The sequence below is a fragment of the Lynx rufus genome, unplaced genomic scaffold, assembly GCF_022079265.1.
Source record: "Lynx rufus isolate CCGP_SWC_20201006 ecotype Redwood Valley unplaced genomic scaffold, mLynRuf1.p SCAF_13, whole genome shotgun sequence".
NCBI classification, from domain to species: domain Eukaryota; kingdom Metazoa; phylum Chordata; class Mammalia; order Carnivora; family Felidae; genus Lynx; species Lynx rufus.
Window position 1 is genome coordinate 43727937 of NW_025814827.1, and position 27835 is coordinate 43755771.

Genomic DNA, 27835 nt, shown 5'->3' on the forward strand with positions numbered 1-27835 from the left:
CTCTCTCTCTCTGACCCTCCCCCGTTCATGCTCTGTCTCTGTCTCAAAAATAAATAAGCATTAAAAAAAAAAATTTTTTTTAAATAAATAAATAAACAGGATCCTAAAACTTTTAAGAGATTATCTGCTCCAATACCCTCAACTTTTCAGGATGTGCAAACTGAAAGGTTAAAGATTTGCCAAAACTCCCTAGTCAATCAGTAGAAGAGCAGAAGGCCTTGAATGTTCCAACACATCTTACTAATTCTTGTGTTTTAATATGCTTGATGTGCTAGTTACTTTTTTTTTTTTTTAAATTTTTTTTCAACGTTTATTTATTTTTGGGACAGAGAGAGACAGAGCATGAACGGGGGAGGGGCAGAGAGAGAGGGAGACACAGAAACGGAAACGGGCTCCAGGCTCTGAGCCATCAGCCCAGAGCCTGACGCGGGGCTCGAACTCACGGACCGCGAGATCGTGACCTGGCTGAAGTCGGACGCTTAACCGACTGCGCCACCCAGGCGCCCCTGTGCTAGTTACTTTTTAGAACTTTATGCTCTTGTAGAGATGACAATGCTAAAGGACTGTATTAATACCAATAAAATTACTCTGGTTTTCTGATTGGTGGACTGAAGATAAATTTTTTTCATACACTGTTAAAAAGGTAAGTAACATAACATCAAATAATTTCTCCAGTCACATCTAGTGTGGGAACAGAGTGGTAACGCCTCAGTCTCACTCACCTTTTTCCCGTTCCTAGAGTTAGCTGTCTGGACAGGTTCCACTCCCAAACAGTTCAATTCCGCCTTATTATTTTTTTTACATCTCTGCCACTTCTGTTTTCTGCGATCCTCCATATACTGAAATAGAAAAGGATCAGTCATCCTAGAGGAATAAAAATCTTCTCTGGAGTAATTATTAAGGTACTAGTGTCTAGTTTGACAATACATGCTTATTGCATGGCTAAGTAAAGGATTAGTCCTGGTGGGAAACTGCCATTAAGCTGATCTCTCCCCCCAAAATCAGGTGATCAGATAATAGTTCAACAGTAAATAACTGCCTAGTATTTAGTTTAGTAAGTGCTTTAACTTATTTTATTTTGATCCTTACAACTCTGTGAGTTGGGAAGACTGGGTATTATTATTCTGACTTGGCAGATACAGAAATGATGACATAATACGGCATGCTTCCTCCCTCTCACACAGCTTAAATACCAAGGGAATGACTTTAAATCTTGCTGGATGGAACTGCCACTCACCGCTAGAAATCGGGGATCAACAGCGAACTCTGGATGACCCTGTAACCACATCTCCAGTTCAGCCCGGCGAGGGGCATCCTCACCCACCAGCAAAGTACCATCCACCTTATTGATGACAGGGATCCGGGTCTCCAGGTCCACATCAAGGTGATTAGGCTCTTCCATGCACTCCACCTCCAGCTGCAAACCCAGAATCCACCCCCATGAGCACATACTCTTCTTTTGGGCAGGGAGGGAGGGGGAGTAGAGCCAATGGTAGCCATAAAATAATTCTAGTATCTTCTAGTCCCTTAATCCCAACTGCCTTCATCAATTAGTAGGAATAAAAAAAAATCTAATCATCACATTAAAGACTTTTTCTATCACTCACCTCGACTAGCTTCTTCCTGTTTCCCTTCTTCTTATGAAACAGAGGATGTCCATCTCCCATTACTCCATTAGCCATCAACTTGTGCTTCTGGAATGTTAACTTCAATCCTTCCTCCTAAGAAGACAACCCATCCACCCAAAATGTCATATGGCACATGTTTTTAAAGTAAACATTAAGCTTTGGGGATCTTGGGGTAAGGGTCATCCTCTGGCTCAAGGATGAGAAAGAAGGCCATCTGACTAAAAGGTAGAAATCAGAAATACGATAAAACCTATATACTTTTCCCTTAGACAGATTTTGTTTCTTGACCTAGTGCCCCTCAGAAAAGAAGTAAGAGAAGAATTTCAACAACACCCCCTACCTGGTGTCTCAATATTAGCATGGCAAATCATCACAGGAGCAAAATCCTGATAATTCCTAACACATACTTTAAGAAATTTTTCTTGTTGAGTACTTAATGAGCAACTAATAGGGTTTCAATAGGGAAGAGGATCAGGAAATTAAACTTCCCATTTGTAAAATAAGTAACACTGATTTAATTTCAGTAGGAATGACTTCTTATTTTTGACTTAATAAGGTCCATAAATACTTCCGTGTCATTTTAACAGCTTTCCTACAACTTGAATTCAATTTTTAAAAACTAGGTTTCTAGGATCTAGAAACAAGCCTCCCAAGAGAACCTTGTATCAATTAAATTTCTTTCAAAAATATTGTTTCTTTTAATCTAGTCCCCAGGAGATAGAAGTCAAGATCCCTTCCTTTACTGCAATGACTTCTCCTCAATGGAACTGTGTGAGCTCTAATTTTTATACCCTCTCATTTTTAAAGTTAGCTAACCAAATGAGTTTAGTATCATGTTAGTGAAGTAGTTAGTAAAACTACAGCCTCATTCCCCACTTCCCAGTGCCTAAATGCTAAGCTTACATCTTTGATCTGAACCGTAAACTCCTTTTCATCCATGCCTCTGCGAAGTTTTGTGAACTGAGCTGCTGCTGTGGTGACTGCAGACACTTCCTCCTCTGCCATGGAAGCCGCGCTGCTGCTTCGTGGTGTGGGGACTGGAGAGTCACCATATTCTCCTGGAGTCAAGGAGGGACTATCTAGCAAGTGGTTGCCTGGCCCCAAAATTCCTCCTGTTACCATTTCCTGGCTCCGGCGGCTAGAAGGCCACTTCCCTGAGAGTACAGCCTGGCAGACGAGGTCAATACGGTTTATAAGGACACGATCCTGAATGGGGGGAAAAGAAATCAATACTGGTTTTAGGGCCGGAAAACCAGCTATGTGATTCTGTGACAAACAATACTGCCACCATTGTCAGAATGGGTAAAAATCACAAGGTAGGAGGAGGGAGGTAATAGTATCAGATCCCTAAATCAACTGGGAAGAGTTTCATGAAAAAAACTGCGTAGCGCAAAATACAATTAAAGAAAACGAAAACCATCTGTTCCTTGTTCCCTGCTTCTGTTACATTATATTTCCACACTATGTGTTCAGGAATGACGCTATTACCTTGGGCCACTCAGAGGCTCTTTGTCTTTCTTGTAGCAGCAGAAGCTCAGGGGTCATTTGTTCTCCATCTTCATTTGGGAATCCATCTTGGGACATAGTGAGGGACAGGAGACTCTCTTCATCATAGAGCTTTGAGCGGGACTGGTCAGCAGCTAGAGACCATACAGAATGTGAGCAGAGATGGAAGAATGAAGTTCTATAGTAATGGAATTATATGGGCTTTAAATAAAAGCCCAGAGAGTAACAGATCTCTTTTGGTATTCTATCAAATCAAAATCCAAATCTCTCCCAGAGGATGCATGTAGAAAAGAAGGGGAAGAGTGAGGTGAGTGGGGTGGAGAGGTGGGAAATGGGGAAAAGGGCCAACAGCCTGTCACATGCACTCACTTAGCTTTTCTTCCTTCTCGTCCTCACTCTCATCAGTGCTGGAGCTGGAGCTGGATGAGGATGAGGAAGAAGAGGATGATGGTGACAGCTTGCTCAAGTCCAGCTCAGAGTCTGAATCATCCTCATCCTCCAGTTTGACTGGTGGAACATTCCGGGAAACCAGAGGGGTAGTATCAGAGGGGGCTACTCGCATCTCATAGTCTTGTGGGGTTGGTCGGCTCCTGGCCACCACCTCATGCTCTAGCTTTAAAGTCAGACTCTCCAGACTGGGGACCTGGGCGGCTGTCTCCTCGGGTGGTTTTTCAACAGGAGCATCTGGGCGCAGGGGCAGTGGTGAGGCAGTGCGCGAGGTATACTGCTGGTGGAGCAGTGGAGTAGAGCAGCGTGACAGGGGTGGAGCTGGTGCTCCTGCCTGATGGTTCTGCATATAATTCATACGGGCAGCCAGAAAAGAAAAGTCTGGGTCCTGCATGATGTTGCAGTCTGTTTGGCTCACCCCATGTCGGGCTGCCCCTCGCAGAAGCTCCCCATCATGCCGAACAGGCTCCCACCATTTGGGCAATTCAGGACCTGGGGGCTGACATAATGCCAGCCGATCTTCCAGAAGGGGATGGCATAAAACTTGTTCCCGTAAGCGCCGAAGCAACTCAATACGGTAAAGAGTCCGTGAGGCCCTCTCCTCCGTGATGGGCTCAATGAACAGATTAGGGTCCGGGGGCTCTGCAAGAGATAGGGGCAGACGGAGAAATGAAGCGACTTGGCTCTGTTGCCCTCCATCCCCACTCACCCAAGACTCTCCAGTCTTGCTTACCATCTCCAGCTGCTGGGGGAAGGCGACACACTTGGCGACACATGGCCACAAAGCCATGGAAGTACTTGGTAAGGCTTTCGTCTGTTTTTTTGTCCAGACGGGCAAAAGTACGGAAGCGATCCCAATGGAACTGCATGGTATCAGGGTCATATTCCACACCAAAGGTAGACACCACCCGATAGAAATCAGTTTGTTCACGCCTTGTCCATCTAAAGGGAAGAGGAATCAGGCAATAGTGATCAGAAAAACAGAGAAGGGGTGCCTGGGTGGCTCAGTAGGTTGGTTAAGCATCCAACTCTTGATTTCAGCTCAGGTCATGATCTCGCGCTTTGTGAGTTCGAGCCCCACAATGGGCTCTGCACTGACAGTGTGGGAGCCTGCTTGGGATTCTCTCTCTCTCTCTCTCTCTCTCTCTCTCTCTCTCTCTCCACCCCCCTCCCCCCCGCCCACCACCACCGCTCTCATTCTCTCTCTCAAAATAAATAAAACTTAAAAAAAAAACCAAAACACAGGGAAACTGGTTATTTCTTAATGTGGCTTAGAATATCTGAATAAACAAAAATTGAAAGTAGGGACAAAAAAAAAGGGGGGGGCCCAGAAGACAGCAGAAGAGGGAGTTAAGAGGTACTCTATAACATATAAGAATTTAAGAATAGCAAACTAAGGGAAAAAATGATGTGGGCAAATAAATGAGAACGGTCACATAAAAGACCTCCTTAGGAGTTGTGGTTAGGCACACAACCAAAGTTTCTGGCATAGAGGAATAAAAGTTAAAGGCAAAAAAATAAGTGGTCCCTCTAGGGAATTCCAAATAAATCCTTCCTAAGATGTTTTTCAATAAGACCCATAACTGGGGCACCTGGGTGGCTCAGTCAGTTGAGCGTCTGACTTCAGTTCAGGTCACGATCTCACAGTTTGTGAGTTTGAGCCCCACGTCAGGCTCTGTGCTGACAGCTCAGAGCCTGGAGCCTGCTTTGGATTCTGTGTCTCCCTCTCTCTCTTCCCCTCCCCCATTCATGCTCTGTCTCTCCTTGTCTCAAAAATAAATAAACATTAAAAAAAAAATTCAGTAAGACCCATAGCTGAAGGCAAGCCTACAACTCAGCCCAAATTCCCAGCCACACTACCGTTGCTGTTTTTCCCGCCGCGCGATTTCTTTTAGCTTGAAGGCTGCCTCACAACGCCGTCGTCTCCGGTCCCCTCGTTCTGCAGCCTCTATCTTCATCTGTTCTCTCTTGTAGCTGCGCTGATAAGCTGTTACTAGGCGCCGAAGCCTAGCTGTCAGAGCAGAGCCTGGAGGCCAGAATAGATGGCCTGGCTGCTGGGTCACCTGGGCTGTGGGAAGCGAAGAAGAATGAACAGGAAGTATAGGAAGGACAGTAGAGATAATCAAGCCACCCAAAAGCAAAGCTCTTAGAAATCCCAGGACAGGACAGAATTCAGTTAATAATTCCCCAACCCACCACCCCACACAAAATTGTACTAGTTGACCTAGAAGTTTACCTTCATCTCCATCAATCACTGAGATCTCCTCATCCATCATCATCAAGGGATCACCCTAGAGAAGGAGATCCACCCCACAGGATGGAGGGGGGGGGAGGGAAAGGGGGGGAAGTTGGCACTCTGAAATCACTTTCTTATGTGAGTCCTTCTATGGCACCAAAGGGATCAAGAAAAATTTCTAATGACCCCTCACAAAGAAATGGAAGCAACCAACTAAAGGGATAAGAAAGTAAAACCTGAAAAATCAGTTGTTGTTAATGGCTTAAAAATTAGGGACTCAGGAATTTTGCAGTCACATAATATACTTCAATATCCAGCTTGGTCCCACCTCCTACACAAAGCCATCCCTGGTCTCCCCCAGTTGGTATCACAATCCTTTCCATTACTACTTTATATTCTCAAATGGTAGTTACTTTCCATTTTGCATTATAAATTAATCAATACACTTCAGGATCCAGGGAATGGGAGAATACTTAACTATTTAGTAATAGAGAAAAGCTAGACTCAAAGGAGAATTCCTCACCTCATCATCTTGGTCCTTTGGGGGACCCTGGAGTGGTTTGTATTCAGGATCTTCACAATCCTTATCAAAGTCAACCCTAAAATTATTCAAAAGCATGAAAAAAAACAACAACACAAGAATGTATCTTCCTTCACTACGAGCAATTTAGGATGAAGACCTAGCCAAATGTATAATCTAGCATGAAGCAGTCTTTTCTTTCATGCTTAAAGGAATGGCAGCCAGGTGCTAAGATCTGAGAAAGTTAGGTACAACACCGAACAGGACAAAGAACGGGGAGAAACTGACAAAGTGTCATTCTAAATTGCTCACATCTGAAACAAAACACTTTAACCAGCATATTTCCTTTCTCTTGATAGCCTTTTTTATTCTTTACCCATTCTTCCCATCCTTCCTGTTTACTTTAATTATTACATTTGAATAGTCCATGTTTGCTTGTTTTACTTTGCTCTACTGAGTGGAAGGGTGACATAATACATGATTTGCAATGAATAACTGACCCAATTTCCTTTGAGTGTTCTGCACTAAAGAAACTAAGGTTGTGATCATCAGAGAAATCTCTCAATTGCAGAAGAGTACATGGAATGGGTATTCATGAACTAAGCCAACTACTGAACATGCCCCTCAGGTCTCCATGTGAGAAGTTTTGTTAAACTCACTGGCACCCAAACCAGGGCAACACTGCCCCACCTGGTGACTCAGTATTAGCATGGCAATTCATCATCGAGGCACGTATCCAGAATCTATGCCTATATGTGTCAGCTACCACTGAGAGATGATAAACCAGGGGTAAAATCTCCTGAGGCGCTAACCACATAAGTGGCGTAGGAGAGTTGCATGGCTATTATCTTTCAAGAGAATCAGTTGTCCTGTCAGCTGTGGCTACACAGAAAAGTGTTGCAAGAAAACCGAACAGAATGTCAAATAAGCCGTTTAAGAGTAACGTTAATTTTCACCCTTAGTGGCATCTTATGGCAATGTGTGGTTTTAGCCTAGTTTATGGAGTGCTTTCTGCTAATCCCACTCTTTGTTAAGAATTTATCATTAATGAGTATAACCATCATTAAGAATACTAATGGGTTCAGTCAAGGCTACAGTTATGTTGTCTCTTAGCATAAGCAACTAATATGCTTCATGGGGTAGATTCAGAACTTCAAGACAATTAAACACCAGTGCTTACCCTTCTACTATGTCAGAGAAATTATCCAATACTCGATGTTCTGCTGCAATGGCTTTGTCATCTGGTCGACCAGCCTTTTCCAGGAAGCATAAGGCTGGATCTGCCCTCATAGTATTGTATTTCTCATAGCCTAGAAGAAAAAGGGTCTTAAGCTGAAGAAAATAAGAGATTAATTTTGCCTAAAGGGTGCTGAAATAATTGAACTATCTGAGCTACTTTGCTCATAATAGAAAATACTAACTTGGACAGCTACTGGGTTATATGACTATATTTAATATTTCTATAGCAACTTAGAGTCACAAAGAGTTTTATCGCTAGTTATAAAAGATAAGAACTTAATCAGAATTTATAAAGAATGGTGAAAAGTTTACATAGCTATTTAACTGGTAGTTTTTCTATTATTATTCTTACTACATACATGGGGAAACTGAAAAAGTAAAATAATTTAGGGCTAGGTCACACATTTTTGAATGAAGGACAAGAAACACCTGTAAACAAACAGGCACTGAATGTCTAATGAACAGAGAATGAATGAATGAGTCCATGAATATATTTCAGGATGTTTGGACTCATCTAAACCTCTTTGTCTCACAAGTAAATCTACGATTAGAAAGTGTTCAGTTTTTCTGATCCCTTAAAACATCTCAAAAACATGTTGATTAAGTGCCATTACTTTTATGTTAAAGAAATAAACAGAAAAACATTTTCAATTTCTTATAGGTTTACTTATTTTGAGAGAGAGAGAGCAAGAGCACAGGAGTGGGTAAGGGGCAGAGGGAGGGAGGGAGGGAGGGAGGGAGAGAGAGAGGAGAGAATCCCAAGCAGGCTTTGCACTGTCATCACAGAGCCCAACGCAGGACTTGAACTCACGAACCATGAGATCATGATCTGAGCCGAAACCAAGGGCCTGATGCTTAACCTCTGGAGCCACCCAGGTGACCCCAGAATAGTTTAAAAAAAAAAAAAAGTGATATTCTAATTCACTAAGTCACTGGGCTGGAAGTTAGCAATCACTGCTTTTAATACCTAGGATTTGTTATTAGGCAAGACTGAAAAGGGAGTACTCTTCCTTTTTGTACTCCATTTTGTTTCACTGTAGCTCATACCTTCATCAGAGTGACTGTTGAACATTTAGACAAATAGGATGTTACATAAGTAGAACACTTTCATACAAATTAAACGTGTTTATTATTAGTAGGAGTGGGCATATATTACCTCCCCTGAACTGTGGAAGCTTAACTAAGATACCACAACATACAAATTGATAACACTGATTAGGGAACAGATGGGAGACTCCCTACCTTGGGATTTAACTATCCATCTGGTCTTTCTGAACATCTATTTATAGGAACGAAATGCTTTGCTCTGGATATTTAAGAACTAGTTTCTTATTCAAACTTAATTTTATTGAAAACCAATCAGATAACTCAGATACTGGCCATAAACATTTTACACTACATGTTCCATCTGTGGACGTAAGTCTACAAAAGGAAATAAACAGACTAAAAAAAGGTACCTACCATGCTTAAAGACTCCAATGAGCAAGGACTTGTCAGCCTCACTGTCCCACCATGTTGTTGGAACCTCCAGCTGATCCACTACTGGGAACCATATGTCAATCTCACTAAAGGTAGAAGACAGCAGAGTCAACACAGCAATGCAGAGAATTAAATAACAATCCTTGGGAAGATTATTATAGGTATCTTCTTTTATCCATTAACTTAAATGCTCACAGATCTGCCTATTTCCTTCCACTGATATCAAGCGTAAGATTAAAGAAGTGACATACTTTCTTAATTATCAGTTATCCCAAAGCAAGCACAGAATGAAATAAATAAACCAATCTTTTCTGGTATAAGGCAAGGCATAAAGAAAAATGTACCATAACTTTACCTGGCAATGGCACCCCCTAACACCTTCTCTGCCTGGTCTCCAATAACCTCCTGCCTTAGATAATAGAGCATCCGTACCCGCAATAGCACCCTACAAGTGAGGGAAGAAGAGCCGGGTCAGTAATAACACAGAAACTTTGGGGTGGAAAATGCTTTAGTCTTTGTTAATTTCCATTCTTACTTGTTACACTGATGTTTCAAATGCTTCTTATAACTCTCATCCTGGAACAGGGTATCAGGATTATATTTCCGGATCCAATCTGCCTTATGGATATCAAAAGTGCTTTGTGATTTTACTTTTTTCCCCTTGCGTCCACGTGGCACAGGGATAGACAGACCTGGGAAAGGGGAGACATTAAAGACTTGGATTGAGAAAAACCCTTGGACCTGAAAAGGATTAGGTGATCTATAGAAAGATAAACAGTAAAGAGTTGATAATTACCTGAATGATTCTGCAATTCTTTTGTCTTGCCATTTTCAGCAGGGCTAATCAAGTCCCAAATGAAGCCTTTAATATTTTCATCCCCACGATAATGTAGAAGACAGTAAACAAGGATGGCCCGGCAAATTGTCTCCACATCTCGTTCAGTCATACGTCGCTTGAAGCGTCCATGAGACAAGATATCTCGCCACCGTCCCCAACTAGAAAAACAGAAAATTGTGTTAATATTTTCCTGGGGACTTCCAAAAGATGGGAGAGAAAAAGATCTGGGGAAAACATCTTAACAGAAAAAAGTTTTTCCCATTATCCCCTCTTTGGTCAGAGCTTCCAATCTGAAAGGCAAACCGAGTGTCTAGCAGGATTAAAATCCACTACCTCTAATGGCAAGACGGGTTCTTACCCATATACCAAGAGGTGCTTTTCCACCCGAAAACAGTCAGTGCGCCCATAGGTATGATGACGGTCGTGTCGGCGAGAGCGTGGCCGCTCATCATCTTCACTTTCCAAATCAGAGAATTCCACTAGGTCATCATCTTTCAGGGTGCTGAAGTGCCGGGTCTGTTTTCGTACTCTAGGTGTGTCAATCACCAAGTTATTCTATACAGAGAACAGAAGCAGAAGAGTAACTCTGTTCAAGATAGGATTGTGGGAAAGGAATTAAGACAATTATGGATTGAAATAGCCTAGGATATAACATCTGTAGATACTCAAAAAGAGATTTTTTTTTTTTAGGACATGCAAAATAATCTATAGGGACTCAGGAAGCAAAAGTAAGTGGTAGATATCTAAGTAGTTTTCTGGGGCCTCATATGCAGAAAGTTTTTACAATGGCTCTTATATACAATACACCATCATAAACGAAGGCCAGCATCAAAGAATTGGAGCAGCTACAAAGGCTCTTGAAACACTGCTTCCGTAAAGAAAAGGAAGCTTACCTTGCTGTTCAGTAGATCCATGTCCAGGTCAGCCTTTTTGGCCCACTTTTGCCAAAAGTTGGGGTCATCCAGAGAAATATCAGTTCTATTTTCAGAAGCAACAAAGCTTGCCTAGTGAGGAAGGAACAAAGTTGACCACAACACTTTTTTGAGCAAGTGAAACCAGTAACTATATTTAAAAAATATATTTAAATTCCAGAAATTCCTGTCTCTACCTCTGCTTCTCTAGCATTTGGCACAGACAGAACATACCTTGGCAAAGGTAGAACCCTTTCCTTCAGACTCAATGGTGATGGTTGTGGTTCGTCTTAACAAGATCTGGTCAATGTCTTCTTCACAAAACTTGGAGCCCTCATCATCTTCTTCCATTATGGCTGCATATGCTCCTTTTCTTAAGAGATCTTCAATCTCTTTCTTGGAGAACTGCTGGATCTGCAAAACCCAACAGTAAGATGAAAAAACTACTAAGAGCATTACCTAACCATATCATAATTTAGTTTATTACATTTTAAGAAATAAGAATTGAGAAATCAAACATGGTGGTCAGATTCCTGTGCAAAAATAGCTTTGCCTCCCTCTATTGCTATGACCTGCTACAAATGTATCCACAGACTAAGAGGACTCACTCCAGTAATGTTGCCATCCCGACCACTCATGGACTGAAGCACAGCTTTATCCAATCCCAACTTAAGGCTAGCCTTATCAAACATCTCTCTCTCATAAGAATTACGAGTGATGAGACGGTACACCTTCACAGCTTTGCTCTGCCCAATTCGATGACATCGTGCCTGCGCCTGGTTAAAAAGAAATGGAAAGAAAGGGCAAAGATAACATAAAATTGGGGTGGGAAGAATTCACAATACCAATTCACATCTATAATGCAGCCATGAGATCAACTTAAAACCAAAAGTCAATTTCAAGATGAAATGACTGCCCCACCAAACACAACAGGAGTCAGCAAGCTATAGTTTACCCAGCCACCTGTTTCTGTTAATAAAGTTTTACTGAAACGCAAACCCACCCATTCATTTCCATGTTGTCTATGGCTGCTTTTGTGCTACAAGAGCAGAGCTAAGTAGTTACAACAGAGACCGTATGATCTGCAAAGCCCAAAACATTTACTGACGGTTTGCTGATGGAGACTGCCACCTTTAAACCAAATAAACAATGCCATACTCTTTGAAAGAAAGTCTTTCTATGAGATCTTGATCCTGTTGAAAAACCTCTTACATTAGGTGGTTCGTCCCTAAGACAATGATTTCCTTTACCTGCAGGTCATTTTGTGGATTCCAGTCTGAATCAAAGATGATGCAGGTATCAGCAGCTGTGAGATTAATACCAAGTCCACCAGCCCGGGTGCATAGCAAAAAGACAAAACGGTCTGAGTCAGGCTTGCTGAAGCGGTCAATAGCTGCCTGTCGAAGGTTACCTCTGACTCTCCCATCAATACGCTCATATAGGTACCTGTGCGACAATCACAGAAAAAAATTTAATTGGTAAGCAGAAAAAAGAGACCAAAAAAGCAGACTAGGATCAATATCAGTATCTCTGTATCTTAGTTGACCCAAACCTTATCAGAGAGTTGAGAGTAGGAATCTTAAATACTTCTTTTATCCCAGTCCTAGCCGACTTTATTAAACCCAGACTCTCCTACTCTTTGCAACTTTACGAAGCTACACTAAACACAAGGCAAGGTATGACTCTTTTCTCACCTCCTCTGAATTAGATAATCCTCTAGGATATCTAGACAGCGTACCATCTGGGAGAAGATCAGAACCTTATGGCCACCAGCTTTAAGTTTTGGAAGCAACTTGTCAATAAGAACCAATTTGCCAGCTGAACGAACCATGGCCTGCAAGTGGAAGTCATGAGGTATAATATGGCAAGCTTCTCGAAATTCTGTCAGGATTTTTTCTTCTGCACCTGCCAAAAGAAAAATCAAACTTGATGGTGAGATCCAGAGAAACGTGCTAAGGCTGTAGTTTACTTAACTGAGATAAGGAAGCCAAGAAAAGTCATCTGACTTGAGATAAACATTTTTCTCACAGAGAATTTCAGCACCCAAAACATCCTAAATAATCTTCGACTGTGTCATACAAAATACTACAAATCAATCAGGACTTAAGATTGTAATTGGGTAAAATATACATAAATATGTGGACTAGAACTAGGACAGTACATGATAACAACTATTACCATCCCACTGGCACCCAAATCAGAAACTGCAAAATGGAGTACCAGTGAGGACATTTCTCCAAAGGACAGAATGACTACTTGAGTTCTTATTCATGAAATTCTAAACAGCAAATTGCATATAATTTAAGATTATGCAGGATGAAGGGGGAAGAACTAGTGAAAGACATTTCACATAAGAGTTGCTTTAAAAGAACCCCTCTCCCTCCCCAACTTAGGTTGAGTCAGTCAACGTATCCACAGTTCCTGAGGAGTATCGTTAGAAAGGAAACACAGGCGACAGAGGAATGCAGTATTCTCCAGGAGCTCTCTCACCATTGATGAGATATGGGTGGTTGCAGCATTTGCGCAACTCCATCATTGTATTGAGCAGATTAGGCATGTTAGTGTGACCTGCCCCTTTGGAAAGGAAGGAGAAATTCTTCTCCAAAATAGCCCGGTAGTATTTCTTCTGGATGTTGGTCAGCTCTACTTCAATAATAGTTTCCTGTTTGGGTGCCAGGTTTTTTTCAACATCCTCCTTGAGTCTTCTCAGCATCATTGGCTTGAGAATGGCCTGTAGCTTTTGAACCTGTGCCCAATACAGAGAGAAAAGAAATAAAAACTATGAGGACAAACATGCTTACGTTACTTGGAAACATGAAAAAAACATGAATTTTCCACTATGAGAAATGTAGATTTTGCACAATGCCACAAATGATGCAGGCACGAGGTTGTAAGTTCAAAAAGGCCCTCACGGCCTATGACAGTACATGCGTGCCTACTACACACTTTACCTTTTTTGTCCAGATACATTTCCTACCTGTTCCTCTGTCTTGAGATCCCCAAAGTCCTTGAGGAACTCTGATTCTGAAGGAAACTGTGAAGGTTCCAAGAAATGAAGCAAGCTAAACAGTTCCTCCACGGTATTTTGCAATGGTGTTCCTGTGAGTAACACTTTGTGTTCCTAGAAATGGAGAAAACAAAAAAATGATAAAACTCAAAAACACAAAGGACATCTGGGGTTTTCTATCAAGTATAGAACTTAAGCGTTAATTTCTTTATCTGTATAATTATGGGAATGGACCAGATTACTATCTTAACTTTTCTTTCACTCTTGCTCCCTCTTTTGATAAACATAAAACATTAAAAAAAAAAAAAAACAACACCTTGATATTTAACAAGAATTAACTTAAACATGATTATGAGCAAAGAAATATTCAAAATATTTATTTTTTCAATTACATATGCCTTTCCACACTCAAATCCCCACAGATATCCTAATATGTCCCCCTCTAGGGAATGTACCTGTGCTGGATTAAATATGGCCATTAATTCTTTGTAGTTCCTCCTATCAAGGTTCACCCCTTGAATCTGGGCTTGCCTTGTGGCTTGCTCTGACAAAGAGAATGTAGCAGAAGTGATATTGTGTGAGTTTCAGAGCCTATAACTCAAAGGCCTTGCAACTTCTGCCTTTGCCCTCTCTGGACACTGCCCTGACTCTACCATGTAAAGAAGCAACGTCTGGCCTACTGAAGGATAACAGGTCATACAGAAGATGACCCAAGAGCCCACCAATTGCCAGCTGCAGCCACATTATTGACTACAGGCAAGATCACCAAAGTAATGGTCTAGCCGAACACAGCCCAAGTTGCTGGGCTAGAAAATCATAAAAAATAATAGTTGTTAGCCACTAACGTTTAGGGTATTTGTTATGCAGTATGAGGTAACTAATACAGTATCCCACCTCTCCACCTGGTTAAAAACCACTAACATACAATTACCTTCCAATTCTAAAATATACAGGACTCTTACAAGACTTTCAGGTGTCCACTCCCATAGGTCATACCCACCACCCAATACCAGGATTGGGATTCTTTTTTCTTCTCTGGTAATTAAAGTTATATTAATTCCACAGAGAATTAGGGTTATTTTAATTTCAGGTGTTTTTGCCCATGAGTCAATGTGAAGAACTCACCAAGTCCATGTGCTTGAGGCTATCAAGCAGCTTGCAGTTACGGTTCTTCAGCCGATGGGCCTCATCAATGATGACACAACGCCATTCAATCTCACGAAGCTCAGGACAGTCTGACAAAATCATCTCGAAAGTGGTGATCAGGGCATCAAACTTGTATGCACCTGGGATGAGGCGCCCCTAAGCACGAAGGCAATAAAGTTAAGAAAAGGCCTACCATGAACCTAAACAGGGACCTCTTCTGAATTACACATTCTCTTTTCTATATTCAGGCAGGCTCAACAGGAAATACAAACTGCACCACCACCCACCTCTGCTGCTGTTTATCTTCATGATAAATAATGCCAAATCACTGAATGTAAGATACAATGTCTCTTCAACACATTCAGTTTCTTGAGAAAATGACAGACCTCACTGAATGAAGCTGGACATTTTTGACTCTGCTGTATGCCTAGCTCATGTATCTCAAAACCTAGATCTTTTGATAGTTAACACTGAAATCCACAAAGGTCAGGCACCGTTGAAACATACAAGACAAAAGTGAAAGTGAAATAGGTAATATCTGTTACTGTCTAAAAATGGACAGGAGAATCAGTTTAACAAAATAGCAGCAAAATACGACTAAGAAAGGATGAATAGCTCAAATTTTTATTTTAAAATTTATATAGAAACAGGAATTGATCTTGATGAAAATTTTAGTAGACTTAAGAAAAAGAAAGGAAATGGCCTAAGTTCACCACCTCCATTCTCTCCTAAATAAAAGTTATCAATACTGGTAAAATTCTATTTAAAATCTAAGTATTCATAAATGAAGCCAGAACTCCCACTGGATCAAAATGTTCACTGGATAAAAAGAGCAAAAGTGAAAAAAATTCCTCATGTAATCTAGACAAAATGCCATAAATCACCTAAGAAAACCTCATTAAAAGTCTTTTATTCATAGAAAAGCCTCTAAAATACCAGCTACCTTGGCCTACTCTCTCTAAACCATTACATTCCCATGATATGCAACTCACCCGTGAATCTTTGCAGTACATTTCATATTGCTGAATCATCTGACGGCTAGCCAGACTGCCATGGTATACAATAGTGTTCATTTCTGTCCACGTATTGAATTCTCGCTCCCAGTTAGTAATTGTGGACAGTGGGGCAATGACCAGGAAGGGTCCGTGAATGCCCACATTATATACCTCCTGCAAAAAGGCAATGGACTGGATAGTTTTGCCCAATCCCATCTCATCAGCCAGGATGCAGTTTTGCCTGAAGATTCACCATGGAAAAAGAAAAGCATGTTAAAAGATACCATCTTTTTAAAAGTACATAACAAAAGAGTAAAAAGAAACTGTTTCAACAGAAAATGAATAAAAATCCTCCCAGACCGAGCCTACATTTCATGGGCCCACTCTTTTCTATACCTGTTATACCAATTAAAGAGCAGCCAGTTGACCCCTTCCAATTGATATTCCCGTAACTGGTTTCTGTTTTTATACTCATGTGAAAGCTCTAACTTCTTCCAGGCACTTGCCTGTGGACGATTCTACAAAAGAGAAAATTTCAATTAGTGGGGTGAAGATATTAACAAATCTAGGCAAATGTCCCAGGCAGTTCTAGTACCTAAAATCAATTCAAAAACGTGAATTAAAAGCATCTTAAATATATTCAAATTCATGAGTTCATAACGTAAGTTTAAAAAACTAAAAAGGAAAACGTAAAGAGAAAAAAACCCATTGATCACTTCTGAAGGATGCTAGAGAACTACCTTGTTATTTTGAAAACTGGAAAATAAAGAAAACAAAGCATTTATCCTTTCTTATACAATCTGTACCTCAGAGTGACCAAACAGTAGGTGAGTCGTATTTTATAGAAAATTCTGGCTAATAAATGAAGATGTGATACAACTAAAGTATCATCATTCTGAAATCCTTAAAGAACAGTCCGAGGCAGGGGCGCTTGGGTGGCTCAATCGGTTTAAGTGTCCGAATTCAGCTCAGGTCATGATCACGTGGCTTGTGAGTTTGAGCCCCACTTCAGGCTCTGGGCTGACAGCTCAGACTCTGGAGCGTGCTTCAGATTTTGTGTCTCCCTCTCTCTGCCCCTCCCCCACTCACACTCCATCTCTCAAAAAAAATAAACGTTAAAAAAAAAAAAACAGACCAAGGCAATGATCATAAATGGCTAATACTATCACAAAAGACAACCTGACAGAACCATCTATTAAGTAGATCTGGTCATCTCCCTTCCCCACCTGATCAAGCCTCTAGAATAGTAGTTTGTAATGGAACTGTCTACAATGATAATATTTTATACCTGCCACTAGCTACCTGTGACTACTGAAAGTTTGCAATGTAGCTAGTGGTTACTATGTTAGCACAGCGCTAAAAAGTTCCAGTGGACAGCACTGGTCTGTATCTAACCATTTATGTAAAATATAAGGGCCAGAGAACATGTTAGAAGGTACCAAGGGAAATGCAACTGGCAAACTTCAGACCATGGAAACCCTAGAGAACAAACCACCTGATTTCTTCAAGAGAAACTGCAAAGATGGGAAAGGAGAGACAGGAGGAACTATAATTAAGAGAGATCTGAGACACATTAACTGACAGGAATATATAGACCTTTATTCTGAATCCAATTCAAACAATTTAACATTAGAAGACAATCAGGGAAATTCATATAACGATTGGTTATTTGATGATATTGAGAAATGGTTAAATTTTCTTAGGTGTAAAAATGGTATTATTTATCCTTTAGACATAAACACCAAAATATTTATGGATGAAATAAAAGAATCTGGGATTTTCTTTAAAATAAATTGGGAAACAGGAAAATGAGTAGATAGAGAAATACATGAAAAATCAGCTATCATTAATTGTTAAAAGTTGGGTGATGGGTACATTGTAACATTTCTTCACAATGTACATTGTAACATTTCTTTAACTTTTGTATGTTTGAAAGTGCCCATGATAAAGCTAAACAACAACATAAACTTCTATAAATAAAAAATTACATCATTACCTATGTGGGCTTTACACTCTAAATGCAAATATACTTACCACTCTTTTGAGTTCCGGGTGCCTTGATTGGATCCGTTTAAATTCTCGAATCTTGCCCTCATCAACATCCTCTTTCAGCTCCCACGTACTATCCTCGTAGGGCAGAGAGCACCATTTCACCAGGTAGTAAATTACAGGCTAGGAGAGAAGAAGCTAACGGCTTAATGAACTGATTCTGTGTTCTCTCCTGTGATCAAAGGATAAGAATTTGACTATCGAGTCAGATCACAAGGTGTTAATACTAAAAAGTACTAGAAAAAAAAAAGATGCATGTACTATTCATGGCTTTGATGATTTTTGCAGCAGTTTATCAGAATCTATTCTAAAAGGCAAAGTTCTGCCAGTAGTTTCTAGAACACTAAGCACTGAAACATTATGCTCATCAACCAAGCAAATGCCAAATATATACATATACATATATATATTTTTTTTTTTTTTTTTCTCGCCTGTATTATGTTGACTTAGGTTGAAATTAAAAGATAGACCTCTGGCTCCATACTAGTGTCCTGGGACCAAATTTAATACCGTGGAAGAGTGGAAGTCAAGCTACTTTTCTAAGCGAAGAACATATTAAACCCGTAAGAGAAAAGCAGGGCTGAAATCACTGGGCTTCGGAGCTTCTGTAGCTCTGAGTGCAGACGCTACGTCAAAGAGTAGTCATATGGTGGTAAAGAGATTCCCTTGTGAGCTAGGAGAGAACTAGAAGAGCTATCACTGAGGACAGGTAAGAAGAGAGAAGAGGAAGGGCAAATGCTGAAGCTCCACCTACAGTACTGTGCTCTATGTAGGTGTTCTACTGCAAAGGATGGGCAGTGACCTATGGTAAAATGGCTCCTCTTCTCACTACTCAAGATGATCTTTGCACTGAATGCATTTCCATTTCTGGCTTATATGAAACAAGAATTAGATTGGGCCTAGTGCTGGGACCCCTGGGTGGCTCAGTCGGTTAAGCATCCAAGTTCAGCTCAGGTCATGATCTGGTACATGAGTTTGAGCCCTACATCGGGTTCTGCACTGTTGGCGGAGAGCTTGCTTGGGATTCCCTCCCTCCCTCCCTCTCTCTCTCAACAAAAACCAAAACAAACAAAAAACTTTATATTGGGCCTAGTGTAATCAACAGTAATCTCTATGATTAATTCACAGAATACCCCTCAAAACAGCAAGAAGTTTGAAGATTATATCTAAGTACCTCAACAGAGTCACAGATCATGGGATCTCCAGAATTAATTTAGTTGCTCCTTTTCTTTATTATAGTGACTCAGGTCACCTACATAAAGCCATTTGTCCAGGTCACACATTTCCAGCATCATAATTTACTGTTCCAAATACTTTATTATTTATAATACTTATTTCCACTATTAGGTAATGTACAGAGGATGACAAAGTAAACTTATTTTGGGGATGGAGGGAAATGGGTATATAGGATGATATCCAATACTGGCAGCAAAAGTTTTACCAGGGAACTAAAACATTTTCTTCTGTCTTGCCATTTCCAACACAGTCCAAAGGGACCAAAGACCAATTACTTCTGGAAGAGTTAAGTATGTTGATAGAGAGCACAAGATTTTCAAGGCTAAGAAGACTGAGATCCTGAAAATGATGAGAAGAATTTAATAGCAGCTAACCTGTCCTTTCTAATAGTTGGGTTGGTTTCCCACTCACCTCCCACAAATGAACAACAAACAGTAACTCCCACTCCTACCCCCAAAAGCAGACTATGTTATCTGAGGATGCCTATTAGGATATGAAGACATAGTGAACTGTAATAGGTCTTGGATGTCTAAGGTTCTGAGTGACTCTAAAGGCTTATACAATAAACTTGGAATTTTACAGAGGGAAGACTTTAATTTTTAGGTCCTGTAAGGGTGGTGTATGGAAACATGTCACTTAACTTGTGAGTGGGCCCAGCTCACCACCTGGCACTGGCATTTTAACAAGGTTCTGTGGTTCTGTACTCGTCACTGGGTAAGCAGTAACTGTCAGATGTGATAAAAACTTTATGAAATATGGCCGTACAAAGCAAACCAACAACTGCTACTTAAAGTGCAAAGAAAGCACTAAGTTCTAAGGGAATGGTTGTTCACAGTCTAAGTAAGTTTCAAAAAAATTAAGAGAGGATGTTCAATTCACTGGTGGCTTAGATCTTTACAATTCTTCCTTGGAAAATGAAAAAAGTAATTTATGAATCTGTATTAGCAAGTGTTTTAGCATGTGTAAAATCTGCTAACAGAGCTTTAATGCTCTGATTCCCAATGAAGCTATGCCTGAGAATCCCTTGGAGAACCAACTTAAAAATACAGATCTCTGGGTCCCACCCTAGACCTACTGAATCTGAATCTGTGGGAAGGGAATCCCACATTCTGTTTAAAAGTATAGATTCAGGGGCACCTGGTTGAGTGTCCAACTTTGGCTCAGGTCATGATCTCATGGTTCATAGGCTGGAGCCCCACACTGGGTTCTTGGTGTGGAGCCTGCTTCAGATCCTCTGTTCCCCTCTCTCTCTGCCTCTCCCCTGCGGCTCTCTCTCTCTCTCAAAAGTAAACATTAAAAAAAAAAGTACAGATTCAAATCAGTTTTAATGATAAATCAAAACGCATTAATTGATGGCAAGTTCACCAAATAAGTAATTCTCTGGGGCGTCTGGGTGACTCCGTTAAGTGTCTGACTCTTGATTTGGGCTCAGGTCATGATCTCGCGGTTTTGTAATATTGAGCCCCATGTTGAGCCCTCGCAGCTGGCTCATGGGACAAAGAGCCCTGTGTGGGGCTCTGTGCTCCCAGAATGGAGCCTGCTTGGGATTCTCTCCCTCTCCCTTTCTTTCTGCCCTTCCCCTGCTCACACACACCCACTCAAAATAAATAAATAAACGTTTTAAAAAATCAGTAATTCTCTGGGGCAACTGGGTGGCTCAGCTGGTTAAGCGTCTGACTTCTGCTCAGGTCATGATCTCACATTTTGTGAGTTTGAGTCCTGCATTGGGCTCTGTGCTGACAGCTCAGAGCCTGGAGCCTGCTTTGAATTCTGTGTCTCCCTCTCTCTCTCTCTGCTCTTCCCCTGCTCATGCTCTCGCTCTCCTTCAAAAATAAATAAAAACATTAAAAAATTTTTAAAAACTTAGTAATTCTCAACAACATGAAGAAAGCTAAGAGTCTGTACAGGTATTTTTACATTCATAACTACAAAGATTTGTGAAGTATCTCTACTGCTCTCCCCTTCTCTCACCCTCAACTGAATGTCAGGGGTCTCCCATATAAAATCTGAGAGAAAATGAGATCAAGGTGAATGAGTACTTGTTCATACAGCTCTTGGTACTTATAAATATAGCTCTCAAATGTTTGATTTTATGGAAAGCTTTCCTTTTAGCCTCTCTCCCTACTCCCTTAATCTTCCCAATTTCATTCTAAAGAGCCCTCAGAAAAACTCAAAAATACCTCTTTGTCCCAGGGATTTTTTTAGCCATATCTGAAAAATAAAAGATGGGCAAGCAGACCAGCAGAAATCTAAGACCTTTCATGTTCTTCCATGCCCCAACTTACCTCCCCATTGTCTTTGTCAATGCTGTGAGACTCATCCAATATCCTATCCACCTCTACATAGTCAGGATTGAAGGGCTCTTCATCCTAAAGGAGTTATCAAACAAATAGTAAGACCAAAAGATCACTGTCCAATAGACCCAACCTTCCACCCCACCTTTACTTTGATGATCCTATTTCAAAAAAAACCTTTTTTTTTTTTTAAAGAAGTCTTCAGAAGGGAGATCCCAAATTTCACAGTATCAAATTCTAAAAACTTACCTGAGCCTGCACCTATCCTCTCGCCCATTACCAGAGCAAGTCTCCTAAGAGCGGCCATTCTCTCCATATGTGGTCTGGATTCCATCCCTTCTCACCTTCTTAATCCCTCTCTACTGGATCATTCCCACAAACACATGGATATTCTCTATTAAGGCACATCTTAAAAAGACCTCCTTACTCTTCATCTGCCTGTAATGATTTTTCTGTTCTGCTTCATGGCCAAATTTTCCCAACCAGTTTAAACACAAGGTATCTCCATGTCATCACCTTCCCTGCCCATCCATTCCACTCTTCCATTCACTTTCCTCACACAACTAAACTACTTACTTTTGTCAAGGTCATTAATGATCTCCAAATTGCCAAATATAATGAAATAGTTTTGTCCCCAGTTCGCTTTACCTCTGAAAAGCATTCCACAATTCCTAATTCTCTCCATTAAGCACTCCCTTCCCTGGGATTTGCTGAGACACCATAGTCTCATCAGTAGCACCCCCCCCCCCACCCGCCCTTTATTTTGGTTCTGGTTTTTGTTTTGGCCAATTTTCAATCACTTTGGTTCTTTTTCTTCTAAGTCACTGGCATCCGACTCTGGATGGTATATGAAAATATATAACCCACGGCTCCAAAGATCTCAAAGAAACTTTAAGGAAAAAACTCTTCTTTCTTCAGACACTTGTTGCCAGTGCTTCTTGTGACATATCTTTTCCTAATCTTTCTCCTGTAACTCTGGCATACAATTCCTTCTCCTTCACCCAGACCTTGAAATTTGGGAGAATTCTCTAAAAACAAACAAATAAGGGGCGCCTGGGTGGCTCAGTCAGTTGGGCAACTGACTACAGCTCAGGTCATGATCCCATGGTCTGAGTTCGAACCCCACATCAGACTCTGTGTTGACTGCTCACAGCTTGGAGTCTGCTTCCAATTCTGTGTCTCCCTCTCTCTGCCCCTTCCCTGCTTGCTCTCTGTCTCTCTCTCTCAAAAATAATAAACATTAAAAAAAAATTTTTTTAAACAAATAAGTAAATTTTGGGGAATTCTTTAAGCATTGGTTCTGAGCTCACACCCATTCTATTAGAGAAGGAACTTTCTATAAGAAAATACAGAACTATGTACAGAAATCCTCCCTGCCCCTGAGGGAACTTTAATCATCATTAAGGTTTTAATAACTATTTATATGCTGATAAACTCAAAATTTTAATTGCAGCCTAAAAAAATTCAGATCTGAATATCTTTCTGCTTAACTACAGATGTGTTAAGGAATTTTAAGGTTAACATAATCTAAACTAATTGATTTCTCCCAAATTGGCTGCTTCTAAAATCTTCCATAATTCAATAAATGATCCCACCTCAACCCATTTGCTCAGACCACAAACCTGCCATCACACCAAGCCCTGTCAATTCTAATCTATCCATTCTCTCCACGTGAAACCACACTATTCCAAGCTGTGATACTTCCTATCTAGAAAACTTCAACTGCTTCCATACTGTTTACTGTACTCTCTTCAATCCATTCTCTAAAGTTGTAAGTGATTGTGTAAAAGTGAACACTGGGGGGCAGCTGGGTGGCTCAGTCGGTTAAGCGTCCGACTTCGGCTCAGGTCACAATCTCCTGGTTCGTGAGTTCAAGCCCCGTATCAGGCTCTATGCTGACAGCTCAGAGCTTGGAGCGTGCTTTGGATTCTGTGTTTCCCTCTCTCTCTCTGTCCCTTCCCTGCTTGTGTTCTCTCTCAAAAACAAATAAAAGTGAACATTGCATTATGTCTTTGACCTGCTTTAAATGATTTAATCATTTTCATTTGTAAACAAAACTAAAACCAAACTGCTTAGAAGATCTGTAAGCACCTGCTTGCCTAAATTTCTGATTTCATTTTGGGCCATTCTCTTTTGTTCATCAACTCCACTGTCCTTTTAGTTCCTCAGCTTGTCTCAGGGCTTTCACATATGCTGTTTCCCATGCCAGCAATACTATTTACATGGGTTCATGTCCTTGCTCCTATTCACAACTGCATTCTCAGAGAAGTCTTCCCTAATTATCCAAAGTAGGCGTTTTCCCACCCGTTACGTCTCCTTGTGCTCTTTTTTGGCACTTATCATGATTTGAATTATTTTTTACTCTCTGTCTCTCCCAATTAGACAGTGAGGTGGATGAGAACACAAACCATGTCTGGTTTGTTCTCCATAGAGACTGGCACATAATAAATGATGAATAAATGAATGACTGATTTGGTTAAATAGCCTACCTACATATGGAGATTTAATTGGCATATGAGTTCATAGAGTTGGTTCAACAATCACAAATTGTACATTAATACCAGCTGGAATGGGATTGCAATTTCATTGTACATTTCACAAATTAGGCATTAAAAGAACAAAGATGAAGGAACACCTGGGTGGCTCAGTTAGTTAAGTGTCTGACTCTTGATTTTGGGTCAGGTCATGATCTCAAGGTTTGTGAGTTTGAGCCCTGCATCAGGCTTTGCACTGACGGTGCGGAGCCTGCACAGGATTCTCTGTCACTCTCTCTGCCCCTCCCCTGCTCCCTCTCACTCTCAAAATAAAAAAATAAACATAAAAAAAGAAAAAGGCAAAAAACACAACCCAATTATTTTCATATAAAAAGAAATTATAAAACCTAAATGGTCCTACTTGCCGTCTCTAGGTGATGTGAGAAATAACTTTTACTGGCAAACCTGGTAGTATAAAATTAGCTTTATCAGATGTATTCAGGCAGAACTTTTTCTGCTGAAACTCTGCATTATTCCTTCCCTCAACCTTTCCTACTGGACCCTTTCCCCTTTAGCTCTAAGAAGCTTTGAAAAGGAATTGGTCTTCTCAAGGCACTTAGTACCGTATGTATAATAAAGATGAAAAATTGCAGTTTGGCAATGGGATGTGTACACAAAGCTTTCAAAGGAAAGTGGAGAGTTAAAATATGGCTCAAGAGACCCTTATGAATGCTCCAGTGTTTAACCAGTAGTAAGAATGGCTATGGGAAATTAGAGCTCCTTTATCATGATTTCTTGATATACTGGATTAGAAATTATACAAAATAAGTGTTCTCTCTTAACGACATGTTTGCTTATGCCTACAGATACTATCGGCTGCCACAGACTGACATTAGGAGTGCCTCAAATAGACTGTAGGTCAGTTTATCACCCATCTTGAAAATACTCCATGGATACTGAACAAGTCAAAATTAAAATATTCTAGTAACTTACAAAGACTGTATTTAGACCTGGTAAACAAAGCATGGGGCTATAAAGTAAGGAAGGGTCAATGATCAAAATTAAGACTTCATACCCACGTACACAAAGCAACTATAAACCTTGAAGAATCAGTCAAGACTGCTGACTCCAGTAATTTATGCTTCTATGAAATAAATGATAGGTAATACCTATTCCTAATTACCTCATGGAAGAAGTGTCTCATCTGAGCCATTTTGGTTTTGAAGCGCTTTAGTTTTTGATGGATTCTCTTATCCTTCTCTAGTTGGGAGATGGTAGCCCATTCACAGTGCAGATAGGAGCTGAAGGGGATGGAAACAGCCAGTCATGGTGTGAGAAAGGAGAGGTGGTTGGCTAGGTTTGGGGATTAGCCAGAAGCAGGCACAATGAGTACAACATGTTTAAGTGGGAGATAGTCTCTTAGGTTAGTGCTTCTTAAACTTGATTTTGCACACAAATACCTGGTCTGGGGCAGGCTTGAAAGCACACATTTCTAACAAGCACCCAAATGAGGCTAATTCTTTTGGTCCATGGACCATAGTCTGAGCAGCAAGGTCTTAGTGTCAGACTAAGGTATAGAGAATCACCAAAGATTTTATCAGGAATCACCTTTATCCTACCTTCCTGCCAGGAATAGTAAGATTCATGACAATTCCTGAATTTCTCTCTGAATAGACATTTTCCTCAATGAAAACAATTTAGGCTAGGAGACTTCAAAAAGGGGACATATTCCCACCCAGGAAAGACTATACAGGAGAACTTTTTACAACCCTGTGGAGATTAGGGTGAAAAGCTTTTTGCACGGATCACATACTAGTTCTTGTACTTGACAAAGAATTCTTCTGCTTCAGTATATTGTCCAGAAGGAAGCTGAGAAGAAAAACATTATAGTTATTAATACTTTATTTGTTAAAGAAATAACCCTTAAATTCCACTACTTCTAGTAGAGCTTCATACCAATGCCCCAAGTATATTACTGACTGAGGGATTAAAGAACTAATCTGGTACTTCAATATAAGAGGTCTCATAGTTGGAAAAAATAAGCCTTCATCCATTTTAAACAGATAAGCAAAAGAGGAGGCAAGAAAACAGTTCTTATTTTCTAGCTAATTTGCCTCCACCATATTTCATAATTACACTGCAGTAATTTATCCTGACATCCAAAGGTGCTCATTAAATAAAGTCTGTGAATGTAGCATTATGAGCTGACATTAAAGGTTAAGGCCTCACCTCCTTCTTCACAATCCGCATGGAAAGCACTTTGTCTACTATGGCTGCATCTTCTTCACTGGGATTCTCCTGTAGCAAAAGATGCAGTCAGTCAACAGAGACTCTGAGGAGCAGGACAACCTCTCATATTGCTTAAGTTCTCAGCTTACCACAAAGAACTGCATGGAAGGCAAAGTCTCGCCATCTGGTTCCTGCACTGGTTCAGGGAGGATAGGCTCAGTTTTTATTGGACCAGTTACATCCACTTCTTCTTCTTCTTCATCATCTGTGATCTTTATATCCAGATCCTCTGTGTATTTTTTTCGCTTAACTTGGCGGTTTGAGCGTCTCTTCTGTAGAGGCAAGAATGGTTAAAATAACTGTATAGATCTCTCAAAGAGAAAACCTTTAAAAAACTATTTGCCTTTAGTCATATACTTAGACTTTACTCTAAAATCCCTATGAAAAATCAAACCAAAAGATAAAGAGCTTATTTACCAACTTAGTGATGTCAAATCACATAATTTATTTTATGTACCAAATTCCTATTCATTTGCTGAATTTTTTTTTTTTTAACATTTATTTATTTTTGAGAGACAGAGAGAGACAGAGCATGAGCAGGGGAAGGGCAGAGACAGAGTGAGACACAGAATCTGGAAGCAGGCTTCAGGCTCCGAGCTGTCAGCACCAAGCCAGTTGTGGGGATCGAAGTCACGAATCACGAGATCATGACCTAGGCCGAAGTCAGGCGCTTAACTGACCAAGCCACCAGGTGCCCCTGAATTTTTTTTTTTAAATCAAAGAACAAGAATCCACCTGAAAGTAACCTGGGTACTACTGGCAAGAAGCTCTAATAAACTGCAACAGGACTCAACCTGCAAGATGCAATAGTACTTTCCACAAGGAGCAAACCTGAAGTGCAAAGGTGCAAGAATGTTTTGTTTCTAGTTTTTGTTTCTTTTCATTCTAGGTTTTTTTGTTTTAATAAATAGAATCAAACCATGTGATGATTATAGTATTGTTCTGCCAATTTTCTGTTAATAATATTTCTTAAAGATGTTTTCTGTATCGATACATTTAGATTTACCTTACTCTTTCAAGTGGCTGAGCAAAACATTTTTTAAGTAATACTTTATAGCTCATGATAAAAAACTGGGAAGGATGGAGAGATAAAATTATTATTTTTCAATCATGACTATACCCCTGAAAAACCCAGAAGAATTAAATGAATTATCAGATGTCGAACTACTGATATTGAGCAAACTTCCCTGGGATAACACCAATTTTAAAAAATCAATATCATTCTTATATAGACTGAGCCATAAAATATATAAAAGAAAAGATGCTATATATGAAAACAAAAAGATTATTTATCTAAACAATTAAATTTAGTAAGAAATATATAAAATCTATATGTAAAAAACTTTAAAACACTCCCAGAGGACTTAAAAAAAACTTGAATAAATAGTAAAATACATTGTTCTGGAATAAGAAGAATCAATTCTAATTACATAAATTGGACAAAATAAAACTTCTTCATTAGATAAGCTGATCCCAAAATTCAAAGAAAGAAAAAGACATCTAAGAATAACCAGAAAAAATTTAAAAAGTGTGCTTGGCCT

General features: G+C 40.2%; 1 protein-coding gene and 2 non-coding genes across 7 annotated transcripts in view; all 3 read right to left on the minus strand.

Annotated features, from left to right (window-relative positions):
• CHD8 (chromodomain helicase DNA binding protein 8) overlaps positions 1 to 27835 on the minus strand; it is a 62059-nt gene that overhangs the window by 2878 nt on the left and 31346 nt on the right. For 3 of the 5 annotated variants that reach the window (XM_047075416.1, XM_047075415.1, XM_047075420.1), the window contains exons 6-37: positions 26384 to 26566; positions 26235 to 26303; positions 25819 to 25874; positions 25189 to 25306; positions 21523 to 21606; positions 17987 to 18124; positions 16349 to 16470; positions 15950 to 16193; positions 14937 to 15113; positions 13782 to 13925; positions 13295 to 13550; positions 12499 to 12709; positions 12055 to 12250; positions 11413 to 11580; positions 11039 to 11218; positions 10787 to 10897; positions 10252 to 10448; positions 9852 to 10051; positions 9591 to 9771; positions 9411 to 9500; positions 9038 to 9141; positions 7518 to 7647; positions 6341 to 6416; positions 5818 to 5872; positions 5442 to 5649; positions 4315 to 4523; positions 3504 to 4223; positions 3117 to 3268; positions 2532 to 2834; positions 1608 to 1721; positions 1238 to 1417; positions 723 to 839 (exon numbers count right to left, since the gene is read on the minus strand). In XM_047075416.1, the coding sequence (XP_046931372.1) occupies positions 723 to 839; positions 1238 to 1417; positions 1608 to 1721; positions 2532 to 2834; positions 3117 to 3268; positions 3504 to 4223; positions 4315 to 4523; positions 5442 to 5649; positions 5818 to 5872; positions 6341 to 6416; positions 7518 to 7647; positions 9038 to 9141; positions 9411 to 9500; positions 9591 to 9771; positions 9852 to 10051; positions 10252 to 10448; positions 10787 to 10897; positions 11039 to 11218; positions 11413 to 11580; positions 12055 to 12250; positions 12499 to 12709; positions 13295 to 13550; positions 13782 to 13925; positions 14937 to 15113; positions 15950 to 16193; positions 16349 to 16470; positions 17987 to 18124; positions 21523 to 21606; positions 25189 to 25306; positions 25819 to 25874; positions 26235 to 26303; positions 26384 to 26566 (5493 nt within the window). The remainder of the gene's footprint in view (positions 1 to 722; positions 840 to 1237; positions 1418 to 1607; positions 1722 to 2531; positions 2835 to 3116; positions 3269 to 3503; positions 4224 to 4314; positions 4524 to 5441; positions 5650 to 5817; positions 5873 to 6340; positions 6417 to 7517; positions 7648 to 9037; positions 9142 to 9410; positions 9501 to 9590; positions 9772 to 9851; positions 10052 to 10251; positions 10449 to 10786; positions 10898 to 11038; positions 11219 to 11412; positions 11581 to 12054; positions 12251 to 12498; positions 12710 to 13294; positions 13551 to 13781; positions 13926 to 14936; positions 15114 to 15949; positions 16194 to 16348; positions 16471 to 17986; positions 18125 to 21522; positions 21607 to 25188; positions 25307 to 25818; positions 25875 to 26234; positions 26304 to 26383; positions 26567 to 27835) is intronic. The other 2 variants (XM_047075418.1, XM_047075419.1) reach the window with 2 other exon arrangements.
• On the minus strand, positions 1922 to 2007 carry LOC124509020 (small nucleolar RNA U6-53/MBII-28). Its single transcript, XR_006961381.1, has one exon. It is a non-coding gene; the product is annotated as a small nucleolar RNA U6-53/MBII-28 (small nucleolar RNA).
• On the minus strand, positions 6957 to 7066 carry LOC124509019 (small nucleolar RNA U6-53/MBII-28). The gene has a single exon (XR_006961380.1). It is a non-coding gene; the product is annotated as a small nucleolar RNA U6-53/MBII-28 (small nucleolar RNA).